We start from the raw sequence: 15578 nt of genomic DNA on the forward strand, positions 1-15578 counted from the left end.
CATCATTGGTAGGGAGAAAAAATAGATAAATAGGCATGAAGTACAATATGTTTTACCCGACTGCAGCTTATTTTAAGATTCTTCAGACTTTGTAGAACAGCTTTTTTTCTTCTGACTACAAACTCCTTCTCATTGTTAATCAGAGAGTGTTTGATTCTCACCTCACCACTACTGCAGAGGTACAGACAGACAGATCAGTGCTGAATTTAACATCATGTGCTAATTGATTTTAGATATAACTATAATATAGTCTTCAGTTCCTTTCAATCAGTTGTTCGCAGAATGTTCCAGTTTGTTGTAAAGTTTAATTGTGTAAGAAATGCAGAACAGTTCTTATTTACTTTCTCCATCATTCTAGCAATCTGAGCATATTACATACCTTTCCAAAGATTTGGATGCTCCCATCTATAAATAAAGAACCATACCATTAAAGTGGAGGGGAACATATTAGGATATTTTTTTTTATTCATTTAATAAACTTATGAATGTTTGTAAAAGCTTTAAAATGTATACTCACTGTTCTTGTGTAGTCTTGTAAAATACTGAGACTCACCAATAACAACTCAGCAGTCGTTTTCTTTAGGATTGGGAAGAATGTGCTCTTTTATAAGGTTCTGAAACTAAAGTCTAGATGACATCAGGAAGGGTGGAGATTTGGGGAAATGTTCTTCAGTGGAAATTTCTCATAATCAAAGTAAGATTAGGGTTGGTAATGAACAGTTGTGGATTGTGTCTGAAAGTGAAAGTGACATACAGCCAAGTATGGTGACCCATTCTCAGAATTCGTGCTCTGATTTTAACTCATCCAAAGTGCACACACACAGCAGTGAACACACACACACCCAGAGCAGTGGGCAGCCATTTATTCTGCGGCGCCCAGGGAGCAGTTTGGGGTTCAGTGCCTTGCTCAAGGGCACCTCAGTCGTGGTATTGAGGGTGGAGAGAGCAATGTACACTGTACACCTACAATTCCTGCCGGGCCGAGACTCGAACTCACAACCCTTCGATTGCAAGTCTGACTCTCTAACCAAACTGGTCCACCAAACATTAGACCAGGTCTGTTGTGGTTGGAGGTGGTTTGCGGTGAGGATGGGGGGGGAGGTGGATTTACACATTAAATTAATTTTTTTGCTTGCTGTCAATGTATCGCTATTTTAGTATATAAATAATGAAATACTTTATTTTATAAATAGATACAGTTCTGTATTAATAGTCAAGAAAAGCCACCTTAAATGGATAATTGACCCAAAAATGAAAAATTCTGTCATTACCCCTCTAGTCATTCCAAACCTTAAGTGTTAATGGTATGAGATCATTTTGGGAATATTGGTAACCGAACAGTTGCTGGAAGCTACTGACTTTTTCTGTACGATGGGGGTCAATGTATCTGTACAAATGTATCAATGTACATTTTGCATCTCTGCCCCCACACTTGGGAATTCTATCACCAAACACATTTGTGATCTCTCATCATTACAGGATTTCAAAACCCACCTTAAAATATATATTTTCCTTTCTTGTTTCTTTGAACTATTACTGTATGCAATTACATTTGGTTCAATAATAATGAATGTAACTTTACAAAACTGAATGTAACTTTTTCAGAAACTATCAAACATATGCCATTACAAAAGAAGAAAAACACAATGAAAATAATGAACTCAGTCGCAGAAATTTAACAGGCTCTTCAAATATGCTACATTGTTTGTTAATGTTTTTCAAAGACTCGTTTTCACTAATCGTGGATTCTGAATGCATTGCCACTGTCACGACCGGCTCAAAGCCGTGACAAATGGGAAGGAGGACATAGTCAGGTTGATATGTTGCAACAAAGATATTTATTAATATAAATAAAGAACATAAAATAAGAAATCAACAAACCAAAACACGATTCCGTCAAACAAACAAATGGTCCAAGCGTCCAACAGAACCGAGTTAAACTAATCATAACCACAAAATGGACAAAGCTAAACCAAACAACCGGGAGTTTCGCTTTTGCTTCGCAGTTTTTCGTTTGGTGTTTTGACACAAACCTCTCGTGGGGCTGGGGTTAAAGCCCATGTTGCAGTTTAACCACCACTGTCGATTAATGGGTACATAAATCACTCAAGATATGTATAGCATTTTTAAAATGTCTCAAAAATTGTCTTAAACCAGTTTTTTACGTTTTTGGTATTAACATTTTTTTTTACGCAATTCGGTGATGATGTCACGTTGGGGAGAAGTGGAGGAAAGGTAGCCTCAGCCTAGTATGATGCTGTGTTCCAGGCAAGCCGTAACCCGTGTTTTTCCAACCTTAAACATGTGAAAGTGCACTGGAACAGCAGTCAAACCTGTGACTTCCCACCCGTGAACTCGTACTAGATTGATGTACTCCGAGTTCTGACGTCACACAGCACGCGAAACAACAATGACAGCACCTACAGATAATACTGCCTATGGATGCAGTGTTTATGCAAGTGGTACACGTTGAATAAACGATTTTAGATCAATGTAACGTTGCAATAAAATTAATAATCTAGCTAAATTTCCTTGCGCTCAGAAAGTTTGGCGTAACTTGCCTGGAATGGTACAATGCCATTAGTGGTGGTTTGAAATAGTGATTATGAGCTCAAAAACCTGTTCCTGAAAAAAAAATAAAAAAAAAAGTGTTCCTGTAGCTCAACTGGTAGAGCATTGCGTTAGCAAGCAAGCTAGCGCAAGGTTGGGGGTTCGATTCCCCGGGCACACATGATAGGTAAAAATTGATAGCCTGAATGCACTGTAAATTGCTTTGGATGAAAGCATCTGCTAAATGCATAAATTTAAAAACCTGCCTGGAACGCAGCATCAGAACTATAGCGACTGACTGGGATGAGGAAGAGGTGGCAACAGCCAACATCTATGATGGTCCGCAGCCATATAATTTCGAACCTGCCAGACATGAGAGGGCAAATGAGGAATTGCCAAGAACTGATGTTCGTCAAAGCCAATTAAATGCATGTTCCGAGGAGAATGAGTGGAAAGTTGGTAAAGTGTCCTGGTGAGTTGCTATCATTTAGCAATGCAGCAATGAGCACTGGAGGTAGTCTACGAGCAGCAGTGCACAATAACAACACACACTCACACATATATATATTGTTATTGTGATAGTGATCATGACGTTAGTTAGTTAGTTCAATTCTATCTATTTATCTATAATCTGCGCTATCTGAATTCTCTTATCTACTACCCGTCTCTCTACTCGCTCTCAACGCTCTGAAGGCGGGCTTTGGTAAATTCTCTTGCGGTGATTAAATCTGGTCTCTACCGCAAAAATTACTTTTCACAGACAAAATGAAAGAAATTAATTTTAGGCTCATACACAGGTTCTACCCTGTAAAGAAATTTATACAAAGATTTAAATCTGACATTGATCTACATGCTCTTTTTGTTCGAGTTCTGAAGAAACATTTATTTTGGTCATGTCACTACAATCAGAAACTTTGGGATGATATTGGTGTGTTTGTCAAGTGTAAGATTTTGCCAGGCTTCCCGGCACATATGAAAAACATTATATTTGGGTATTATGACTCTGACCCCACAAATGAAAAATAAGTTTTGTTTATATTTTGGCCCGCTTTTCTTTAGTTCTATTTTATTCTTTATTGTTTTTTTGTGGTTGATATAATGTGATGTATGTTTATACTTTTGTATGTTTTGGTCTCAGCATTAATAAAAAAAATGCTCTCGCTGTGATTGGTATGCAACACATCGTGGCTTGTATTACTAAATATGTAAATAATATTTGACCTTCGATCGTCTCAGTAAAGATGAGCTCTCAGGAGACATGGAGCGGCATCATCTTCCTCCTCTGCTTATTCTCAAGGCAGCTTGAAGTAAGCTTGTGTTACTGAAGTAACCAATAACATCGATACAATTTTTCATGTTACAGTGTGCAACAGTTTGTTGTGGGTAATTACTGTCATTCAGTAACACAAGCTTACTTCAAGCTGCCTTGAAGGACAAGAACTCATCTTTACAGACTGAAACGATCGAATGTCAAATATTATTAAATATTTAGTAATACAAATCACAATCACGAGAGCTTTCCAATATGCACGCCACTGAGTGACATCTGTACTTCCCAATCAGAGAGCACCTGTCCATCAAAAGCTCACTATCCAATCAGAGTAGATCACTGTTAACCCCACCCCCATGAGAAGTTTGTGTCAAAACACCAAACGAAAAACTGCAAAGCAATAGCAAAATCTGTGGCAATGCATTCAGAATCCACGATTAGCGAAAACGAACCTTTGAAAAACATTAACAAAGAATGAAGCATATTTGAAGAGCCTGTTAAATTAGTGCAACTGTGTTATTTTTTTTTTCATTTTCAATGAAATGTTAAGGCATATTTTTGTTATGTTCAGTTTTATAAAGTTTCGTTCATTTTTATTGAAGCAAATGTAATTCCATATGACCATATGACATATAACTGATTCATGTCATGTATTTTATGTTTATCTGAATTGTTTTCGATCTCCTGTCATATTTATGACACTGTAAAATGACCTTGAGTTCGCAGAAAGGTGCTGTATAAAACAAACTTATTATCATCATTATTATTAACCTGTTAACTGTCACTCACGTTTTTGAAGATATACTTCAATGTGCATGATACAAACCAAAATTTTTTAAATTCATGACTGAAAACATTTTGTAACATGATTTTGATGTGCCATTTACATGGTAATACAATGTCTGATTTTAAAATGGGTTTTGAAGGATGAATTTTGAAATTTTATGTTTTCAAGTGATATATAACTTCTGATGATTTCTAAAATGTGATAGAGAAGAAGACAACTAGGAAGTCTTTTTTTTAAACAAAGGTCAAAACTCCTTTTGTAATGCAGATTTCTGAGGGTGCCCTCTTGTCATAAATTAATCTATTACTTTTCCTACATAATAGATTTGATTGTAATGTAGTATAGTCAATGTAGGTGTCCCGTATACGGGATGGGGTGACAGTTAGCAGGTTAAACAGTCAACTGGTTGCACAACATACAAGTGTTTAAAATATTAGCAGTGAACTAGACAACATAAAGGTAGATGGGATTTGATGAACACCACAAATGTTAATCTAACTGGCCCTCAATTTTCCAGCTTAATTTTTAGTTAAAATAAAAAGTTGTAAGTATCTTTCAAAAAATATGGATATATTCATCACATTGCAACAGTTCTAAGTACACAAATATATTGATTAAACATAGTATTTAACAATACAATAATTATAATTATAATACAATAATTCAATTTAGAAGATTTGCCTAGATTGCTCAATGTCCATAGTGTGAAAAGTCAAGTCGCCTTTATATATATTGCGCTTTAAACAAAATACATTGCGTCAAAGCAACTGAACAACATTCATTAGGAAAACAGTGTGTCAATAATGCAAAATGATAGTTAAAGGCAGTTCATCATTGAATTCAGTGATGTCATCTCCCGTTTTAGTTTAAATAGTGTCTGTGCACTTATTTGCAATCAAGTCAACGATATCGCTTTAGATGAAGTGACCCCAACTAAGCAAGCCAGAGGCGACAGCGGAAAGGAACCGAAACTCCATCGGTGACAGAATGGAGAAAAAAACGTTGGGAGAAACCAAGCTCAGTTGGGGGCCAGTTCTCCTCTGACCAGACGAAACCAGTAGTTCAATTCCAGGTTGCAGCAAAGTCAGATTGTGCAGAAGAATCATCTGTTTCCTGTGGTCTTGTTCTGGTGCTCCTCTGAGACAAGGTCTTTACAGGGGATCTGTTTTTGGGGCTCTAGTTGTCCTGTTCTTCACTGTCTTTCAGGGCAGTAGAGGTCCTTTCTAGGTGCTGATCCACCATCTGGTCTGGATACGTACTGGATCCGGGTGACTGCAGTGACCCTCTGATCTGGATACAGACTGGATCTGGTGGCTACGGTGACCTCGGAATAAGAGAGAAACAGACTAATATTAGCGTAGATGCTACTCTTCTAATGATGTAGCAAGGTCATTGGGTGTTATGGGAAGTGTTCCCGGTTCCGGTTTACCTAATTAATACCTAAAAATCCTTTAACGGATTTGGATATTAAAAGCATATTAGTATGTTATGTGGTAGCCAGGTTAAAGAGATGGGTCTTTAATCAAGATTTAAACTGCAAGAGTGTGTCTGCCTCCCGAACAATGTTAGGTAGGTTATTCCTGAGTTTAGTGAAATAGGAAAAGGATCTGCCGCACGCAATATATTTTGATATTCTAGATATTATCAAATTGCCCGACTTTTGAGAACGTAGCGGACGTAGAGGATTATAATATAAAAGGAACTCATTCAAATACTGAGGTGCTAAACCATTCAGGGCTTCATAAATAATAAGCAATATTTTAAAATCTATTCGATGTTTGATAGGGAGCTAGTGCAGCGTTGACAGGACCGGGCTAATATGGTCATACTTCCTGGTTCTAGTAAGAACTCTTGCTGCTGCATTTTGGACTAGCTGTAGTTTGTTTACTAAGCGTGCAGAATAACCACCCAATAAAGCATTACAATAATCTAACCTTGAGGTCATAAATGCATGGATTAATATTTCTGCATTTGACATTGAGAGCATAGGCCGTAATTTAGATATATTTTTGAGATGGAAAAATGCAGTTTTACAAATGTTAGAAATGTGGCTTTCTAAGGAAATCTTGCGATCAAATAGCACACCTAGATTCCTAACTGATGCCGAAAAATTGACAGAGCAACCATCAAGTCTTAGACAGTGTTCTAGGTTATTACATGCAGAGTTTTTAGGTCCTATGATTAACACCTCTGTTTTTTTGCAGAATTTAGCAGTAAGAAATTACTCGTCATCCAATTTTTTATATCGACTATTCATTCCATTAGTTTTTCAAATTGGTGTGTTTCACCAGGCTGCGAGGAAATATAGAGCTGCGTATCATCAGCATAACAGTGAAAGCTAACACCATGTTTCCTGATTATATCTCCCAAGAATAACATATAAAGCGTGAAGAGTAGTGGCCCTAGTACTGAGCCTTGAGGTACTCCATACTGCACTTGTGATCAATATGATACCTCTTCATTCACTGCTACGAACTGATGGCGGTCATATAAGTATGATTTAAACCATGCTAATGCACTTCCATTAATGCCAACAAAGTGTTCAAGTCTATGCTAAAGATTGTTGTGGTCAATTGTGTCAAACGCAGCACTAAGATCCAATAGAACTAATAGAGAGATACACCCACAATCAGATGATAAAAGCAGGTCATTTGTAACTCTAAGGAGAGCTTTCTCAGTACTATGATACGGTCTAAATCCTGACTGGAAATCCTCACATATACCATTTTTCTCTAAGAAGGAATATAATTGTGAGGATACCACCTTTTCTAGTATCTTGAACAGAAAAGGGAGATTCGACATTGGTCTATAATTAACTAGTTAAAACGGAGTGACATATTTACAGATCCAGTTATTATAAATGCCTTTGGACTTTGAACTTATTTTTTTTTTACTCTTAACGTGACAAAGCTGCAGCTTAGAGTAAGTGACATTTGAACTTATTTTAGGCAGTACCAGGCTACACTGCATCACCAGCACTTAAACTGACATGGGCATGTTATTGCTGACAGGGGTTGTAAAATTATTTGGAGAGACTAGACTAGACTGTTGACCTCTGCCTTCCAAATCCGAACAAATATGTTTTCACGGTTGCTTAGGCTGAACACATGGCTACAAAGATCTTGTAATACAAAAGGAGTAAATTTCATCGACAACTTCAATCTTTTCTGGGGCCAGACAATTGTTTAAACCGGATGGCCTCCACCCAAACAAACTTGGAGCAAGAGTGTTTAAGGACAATATCTATTTCTCTCTTCGTCATCCTTCAGCAGAGTGTGTCAATCCATTCAGCACACACACACACCGGGTCCCAGTCATCATGTGGTTGACATATCCCACAAGGACACTGATAACACCACGCAGCCAAAACAATCACTGCTGATAGACACTATCCCTGCTGAGCCCTGCCCACAGAGCTCCTCACAGACTGACTGTGATGTATCAAAACAGCTACAAGATTCACCACCCAAGTACGACTTTCTGGAAAACAGCCAGGGAAGCCAGGACAACACATCACAGCCACCAGAAACACCAGAGACACAGCCCATCTCACCAGACACATTATCCCTCTCTCCAGCATCTCCACTTCTGTGCTTCTCACAGAAAATGGAGGAATTGGTGTATGTTGGGACTAAACTCTCCCACTCATTCGCTGCTAGCCCGCAGATATCAACAAAAAAACGGCGGGCCCCCCAACCACCAAAGCCTGTGGGCCCTGTTCCTATGAGAGCTCTCCGACCGCTGCCACAACACCAGGGTCCAAACCCTCTATCTGCTGAAGGTGAACCAAAAACAACTGATAGCAGCTCTCAGTGATATGTGTCGGGTCCACGATAAAATAGCAGCAACATTCACAAATGCTTACCGAACAAGCGGGAACCCAGTGTGCCTGCTCTATCAATGCAAGCATCATTTGGTCAGTACTTGTCTTTCGAATATCTAGGGATTGTGCTGAAAGGTGCCCCACGCATTCTGTTTATTATTATTTACAGGCCTCCAAAATACTCTCCAGCCTTTGTTGAAGAGGTCACAGAAATGTTATCAATAATTTCCTCAGAGTTTGACTGTTTTGCAATTGCAGGTGATTTTAATATTCACATAGATAATGCAGAAAACAAAACTACAAAAGAAATGATAACGGTTCTAAACACTTTTGACCTGATTCAGCATGTGCATGGACTCACACACAAAGGTGGACACACTCTGGATCTAATCATCAGTAGGGGTCTAAACATTTTATTCATTGTTATTAAGGACGTAGCACTATCTGATCACTTCTGTATTTTCTTTGATATATTGATCTCTGCTACCACTGAATCTAGATCTGTCTCTGTCAGAAGGAGATGCATAAACGAGAACACAAGTGTACTATTTATAGAGGCTATATCTTTAACACCAAGCATTTCTGCATACTCTGTTGATATTCTCCTTGATTCCTTCAACTCAAAAGATAAGAATGTTATTGATGATATTGCACCAATAATAGTCAGTAAGAAAAAAAACAGACAGAAATCAGTTTGGAGAACAGCAGTTCAAACTAGGAAAAGACAATGCAGAAAAGCAGAGCGGATGTGGAGGAAGACAAAACTTGAAATTCACTATAGCATCTATAAAGACATCCTTCATGCTTTTAATGTGAAACTAGCCACAGCTAGATAACATTTCTTCTCAAACCTTATAAACAGTAACTTAAATAACACTCATACTCTTTTTGCCACTGTTGAGAGACTGACAAACCCCCCAAGTCAGATTCCCAGTGAAATGCTCTCAGACAGCAAATGCAATGAGTTCGCTTCTTTCTTTTCTGAGAAGATCATAAATATCAGGAAGGCGATTAGCACATCCTCAAGTAATGCAGAGGTCAGACAGATTCGGCCAAAATATCAAAAAGATACTATGTCTATTTTTGAAACAATTGATAGCAAAATTCTGGAAGACATAGTGCAGTCAACCTGTTGTCTTGACACACTTCCCACATCTTTTTTCAAAAGTGTGCTTGACTGCTTAAAAGCAGATCTCTTAGAAGTGGTGAATGCCTCACTTCTTTCTGGGACATTTCCAAACTCCCTAAAAACTGCAGTTGTAAAGCCTCTCCTGAAAAAGACCAATCTTGATAACACAATTTTGAGCAATTTTAGACCAATATCTAATCTTCCTTATATAGGCAAAATTATAGAAAAGGTAGTTTTTAATCAGCTGAACAAATACTTAAACTCAAATGGATACCTGGACAATTTTCAATCTGGTTTCCGACCGCATCACAGCACAGAGACAGCACTCATAAAGATAATAAATGATATTCGCTTAAATTGTGACTCTGGCAAAATATCGGTGCTGGTATTGCTACATCTCAGTGCTGCGTTTGACACTGTCGATCATAACATACTAATAGAGAGATTGGAAAACTGGGTCGGGCTTTCTGGGATGGTACTCAAATGGTTCAGATCATACTTAGAAGGGAGAGGCTATTATGTGGGTATAGGAGAGCATAAGTCTAAGTGGACGTCCATGACATGCGGAGTCCCACAAGGGTCAATTCTTGCACCACTCTTGTTTAGCCTGTATATGCTTCCACTAAGTCAAATAATGAGAAAGAACCAAATTGCCTATCACAGCTATGCTGATGATACCCAGATTTACCTAGCCTTATCTCCAATTGACTCCCTCTGCCAATGCATTGATGAAATAAATAGTTGGATGTGCCAGAAATTTCTTCATTTAAACAAGAAAAAAACTGAAGTCATTGCATTTGGAAACAAAGATGAAGTGTTCAAGGTGAATGCATACATTGACTCTAGGGGTCAAACAACTAAAAATCAAGTCAGGAATCTTGGTGTGATTCTGGAGACAAACCTTAGTTTCAGTAGTCATGTCAAAGCAGTAACTAAATCAGCAAACTATCATTTAAAAAATATTGCAAGAATTAGATGTTTTGTTTCCAGCCAAGACTTGGAGAAACTTGTTCATGCCTTTATCACCAGCAGGGTGGACTATTGTAATGGGCTCCTCATCGGCCTTCCCAAGAGACCATTAGACAGCTGCAGCTCATCCAGAACACTGCTGCCAGGATTCTGACTAGAACCAGAAAATCTGAGCATATCACACCAGTCCTCAGGTCCTTACACTGGCTTCCAGTTACATTTAGGATTGATTTTAAAGTACTTTTACTCATATATAAGTCACTAAATGACCTAGGACCGAAATATATTGGAGAAATGTTCACTAAATATAAACCTAACAGAGCACTCAGATCACTTGGATCAAGTCAGTTAGAAATACCAAGGGTTCACACAAAACAAGGGGAGTCCGCCTTTAGTTACTATGCTGCCCGCAGTTGGAATCAGCTTCCAGAAGAGATCAGATGTGCTAAAACACTAGTCACATTTAAATCTAGAGTCAAAATGCATCTTTTTAGCTGTGCATTTGTTGAATGAGCACTGTGCAATGTCCGAACTGATTGCACTATATTTTCACTGTTTTATTAATTTTTTTTTTAATGTAAAATCATTTTCTAACTGTTTTTAAATGTTTTAATCATTTTAAAAGTTTTAAAATTGCTTGTTTTATTTTTGTTATTATTTTTCTTCATGATTATTTTACTTTCTTTTATGTAAAGCACTTTGAATTACCAATGTGTACGAAATGTGCTATATAAATAAACTTGCCTTGCCTTGCCTTGCCTAGACTGACACATATACAGTAAGTTATTGTAAATTTGCTTCTACATTTTAATTGAGACCAGTGATATTGCTGTAGGATGGATTCATGGGAAACAACCTTGTCTTGTAGTGACTTGAAGACAACTTAATGATGAAGCCAAAGGATATCTATGGTCTTTGTTTATCCTTTCAGATAGTGACTGAGAGGTTCGTGCCTTATCGTACAGAAGACACTCTGTGGTGACAAACACCGGCAGAATAACAGGAACTTCAGACAGAGAAACAGGGTCTTCAACCTTCAATCTTGAAATGGTTCTTTGGAAAGAACAAACTGTTATACACCATGAAAATGCTGTATTTGCATCTAACCCCTCCCCACCCCCTAGGCTATGTGAGCCTGGGCTTCCAAGTCAACTGGCTTAACTCTAATTAGACACGCACTATGTGTAATGTTTAATTAACAAAATAGATAAACGTTGCAATCCAATAGATAAGACCCCCACCTGAGCAAATATCACAATTTTTCTTTCTCAACTACATCAGTCCCAGCAGTAGCATAACATTTTGTTAATTCATGTGCGTGCAATGATGAGATTGACAAAGTTAGTGGCTTGTGTGTGACCATCAACAAAGAGTGGTGTAACAATTCTGTGGTAGTGACAAAACACTGTTCATCACTGATGGAGTTTATGTTGTGATGTGTCGACCATTCTATCTGCTGCGGCAGTTCACAGCCTTTGTGATTGTCGAAGTTTACATCCCCGCGTGTGCTAAAGCGAAGGAAGTGTTTCACGAGATGTACAGCACCATTAGCATACAACAAAGTTACCCCGACGGCTTTTTCATAATAGCCTTGACTTCAACCACGCAAGCTTAAAGACAGTTTTGCCAAAGTTCTACCAAAATGTGAACTTTGCAACAAGGGGAAAACCCCGGCCTTTGTTTACACAACAGAAAAGAATATGTACAAGCCTGTTCCCCACCTCGGGTACTCGGATCACATCTCTGTTATTCTAGACCACTTCTGAAACTCGCCAAACCGGTTCAAAAACTCATCACAGTTTGGCCAGATGATGCTACCTCAAAACTACCAGACTGCTTCCAATTAGGGTGAACATTCGTGCCATTTTCGCAGGACACGTCCTGGCCAAGATTTCTATATTGCCTAAAATATCCAGGTTTTGGCTGGTAATGATCATTTGACCAATAACCTGCAGACTTTGTATGTAAATCGACCAATCGTGGTGCGTGAGAAGGTGGGATCTACAGAGAAAAGTCTAAACGATGTAAATACGCATACATTTTAGTGTCGGATTGGAAAGCAGCATTGAGCTGACTGATCGGTCTATGACATCAAAGTAATGTGAGAGCGATTCAAAATCACAAGAAGCCATTGGTCAGTGCAGTGCAAACAAAGCCAAAACGTGTAAATTTTAGGCAATATAGAAACCCTGGCCAGGACGTGTCCTGCGAAAATGGCACGAATGGCCACCCTAGTTCCATACACAGACTGGAACATGTTTAAAGAGGAAGCAACCTACAACAAACTCACAGACCTGCAGGAGCACACTGAAACTGTGAGTGCTTATATTGAAAAGTGCATTGATGATGTCACCAAGACCATCACCACACGTGCAAACCAAAAGCCATAGATGACAGCAGAGGTTCATGGGCTGCTAAAGACCAGAAATTAAGCATTCAGATCAGAAGAAAAAGCAGTCCTCAAAATAGCAAGAGCCAATCCGTCCTGTGGCATCAAAAATGCAAAACCGTAATATGCTAAAAAAATCTACAATAACTTCACAGACAGTAGAGACACAGAGAGCCTGTGGCAAGCCATTCAGACCATCAATGACTACATGCCCCCGCCACAGGCCTGTGATAATGAACAACTTTTTTTTTTTTTAAATCTATTTTGTGCAATTCTCCTCTTTGCACACTAGACACTTTTCACACACACTGCTGTATGTACATAATCCTTCAAAAGTAATATGTATGTTTACATGCTAATGCACTACAAATCATCTTGCACTGTTCCTCAGCCAGCTGCTCGACTTACACAGTGTACATGATATTATGCGAAGCATTCGTATAGTCTGTATATTTTTCTTTTTCAGTCTATGTATAGGTAAACATTTATATATAGTATATTCAAATTAAAAAACTGTCAGTAGGTTAGTTGTGTATAGGTCTGTATTTATGTAGCACCATGGTCCTGTGAGGCACAACATTTCGTTCCACTGTATGTCACACATGTAGTGGAATGACAATAAAGCTCAACTGGAACTTGAAAAGTTGTCAAAGTTACAGTGCACAAAAACCCCTGGGTGGACTGACCTGAATGAACTGAAATAACAGAAGAATATTAAAGTTCTTTCTTACTTTTTCTGAATTACAAAGCACAGCGGTTGCACATCGCAAGAGCACATTTATCCGAACTACACTACCCATAATGCATTTCACACTGAACGAACTGTTACAGCCGTAGATAGTGATCTTAAGTGTCTCCCGCAACACTGTCATAAGCATGTGCAGCTGAAATCAACCACACACTCATCACAATGAAAAATCGACCTTAGAAATAACAAACATCAAAACTGGGATAATTGTCGATGTATATGGCGAACCCCCATTGAAATGAATTCACAAGAATGGTTAGCATGTTTCATTTAACCTGTTTCATGTTTGTTACTATCAGCATGTTCTCAGAGCAATTACATATGCTCTAAACTGCATATTGCTCCAGCAGAACTCGTATTTAACTCACAGCCAAAGGATCTTTAGAGGTCAGATCCTTCCAGGAACTGAGAGGTTCATGCCCTGTTGTACAAAGGAAACTCTGTGGTTACAAATACCAGCAGAATAACACAAACTTCAGACAGGACAGGAACTTCAACTTTCAATCTTGAGAAGGTTCTTTGGAAAGAACAAAATATCAAGACACTTCATGAACACGAGACATTATATAAATTACAAAGGATAGATCCTGGAAAGAAATGACAGGATAGAAACTAGGATGTACACTGACTGTTTTCAATATTTATTTTGGTTTTCAACAAACAAAGTTCTTTTTAAGTCACATTCTCATAAACAAATTAATACAGGCCAACCAATGAATGATTTTCAATCATGAAGCAGTGATCAAAATTAACATGATGTGGATTCAGTGATTTAACCATGTTGATCACAGTGATGTCATATATCAATTGGCCTTAATTGATTTAGTCAACAGTCTAGCTCAGTGTCAAGCAGCAGGCTGGACTCAGATGCAGGTATAATGAAGTCTTTATTGAATAGACAATAATCAGAAAAGGTGACAAGCCCTTCCGCAGACAGCTCAAGAGGACATAGAATCTCCTTCCACACAGTGGATCGGATAACCACTGCTGGCACAATCCACATAGACGACAGAGGAGAAGAAGCAGGCAAGTCAAATGATTAATTTCGATTTGGTGAACTGGTTCAATAAGATCCGTTCGCGAACCAGATATCACTAAACTGCTTTGTTTTGAACTCTCTCACAACAGACACGGAAGAGATGACAATGCTGAATAAAGTCATAGTTTTTGCTATTTTTGGACCAAAATGTATTTTTGATGCTTCAAAAAATTCTAACTGACCCTCTGATGTCACATGGACTACTTTGAAGATGTTTTTCTTACCTTTCTGGACATGGACAGTATACCGTACACACAGCTTCAATGGAGGGACTGAGAGCACTCGGACTAAATCTAAAATATCTTAAACTGTGTTCTGAAGATAAACGAAGGTCTTATGGGTTTTGAACGACATGAGGGTGAGTCATTAATGACATCATTTTCATTTTTGGGAGAACTATCCCTTTAAGTCTCAATAGTGCCTGATCTTGGATCGATTCATACCACACCTAACTGATGAGTTTGTGCTTAAGGAGCCCCAAACAAGTAATTAGTAAATAAATGAACATACTTTAAAGAAATGTAACTTTTCTGTTTTGCAAATCCTATTTTTTTTTTTTTTTTTTTTTTGATTGCTCTTAGGAAAAATTATAATACTTTGAGATAGTAGATTTTACACTTTCATGAGCTTTAATTGCTAATAATAAAAAAAGATATTTTAAATGTTTTACTTTACATGTAATGATTCTGAATATAAAAATTATATATATAAAAGTTTCACTTTTTAAAATGTAAAAAAAAATAAAAATAAATGCTTTTACACAATATTCAATTTTTTTGAAATGCACCTGTATATGTGGGCCACCAAACATAATTTAAAAATCATGCAGTTTCACAATGTCAACAAAGGGTGACAGCATCAAATTTTACACCAG

The 15578-nt window shown here is 37.9% G+C and overlaps 1 protein-coding gene across 1 annotated transcript in view; it reads right to left on the reverse strand.

Moving 5' to 3' along the window:
* LOC127958226 (cytosolic phospholipase A2 gamma-like) overlaps positions 1-578 on the reverse strand; it is a 19989-nt gene extending 19411 nt beyond the window's left edge. The window contains exons 1-3 of the mRNA XM_052557021.1: positions 518-578; positions 380-405; positions 57-171 (exon numbers count right to left, since the gene is read on the reverse strand). Coding sequence (XP_052412981.1) covers positions 57-171; positions 380-405 — 141 coding nt within the window. The 5' untranslated portion in view covers positions 518-578. The remainder of the gene's footprint in view (positions 1-56; positions 172-379; positions 406-517) is intronic.
* Between the last annotated feature and the right edge of the window lie 15000 nt (positions 579-15578).

The sequence above is a fragment of the Carassius gibelio genome, chromosome B5, assembly GCF_023724105.1.
Source record: "Carassius gibelio isolate Cgi1373 ecotype wild population from Czech Republic chromosome B5, carGib1.2-hapl.c, whole genome shotgun sequence".
Taxonomy (NCBI): domain Eukaryota; kingdom Metazoa; phylum Chordata; class Actinopteri; order Cypriniformes; family Cyprinidae; genus Carassius; species Carassius gibelio.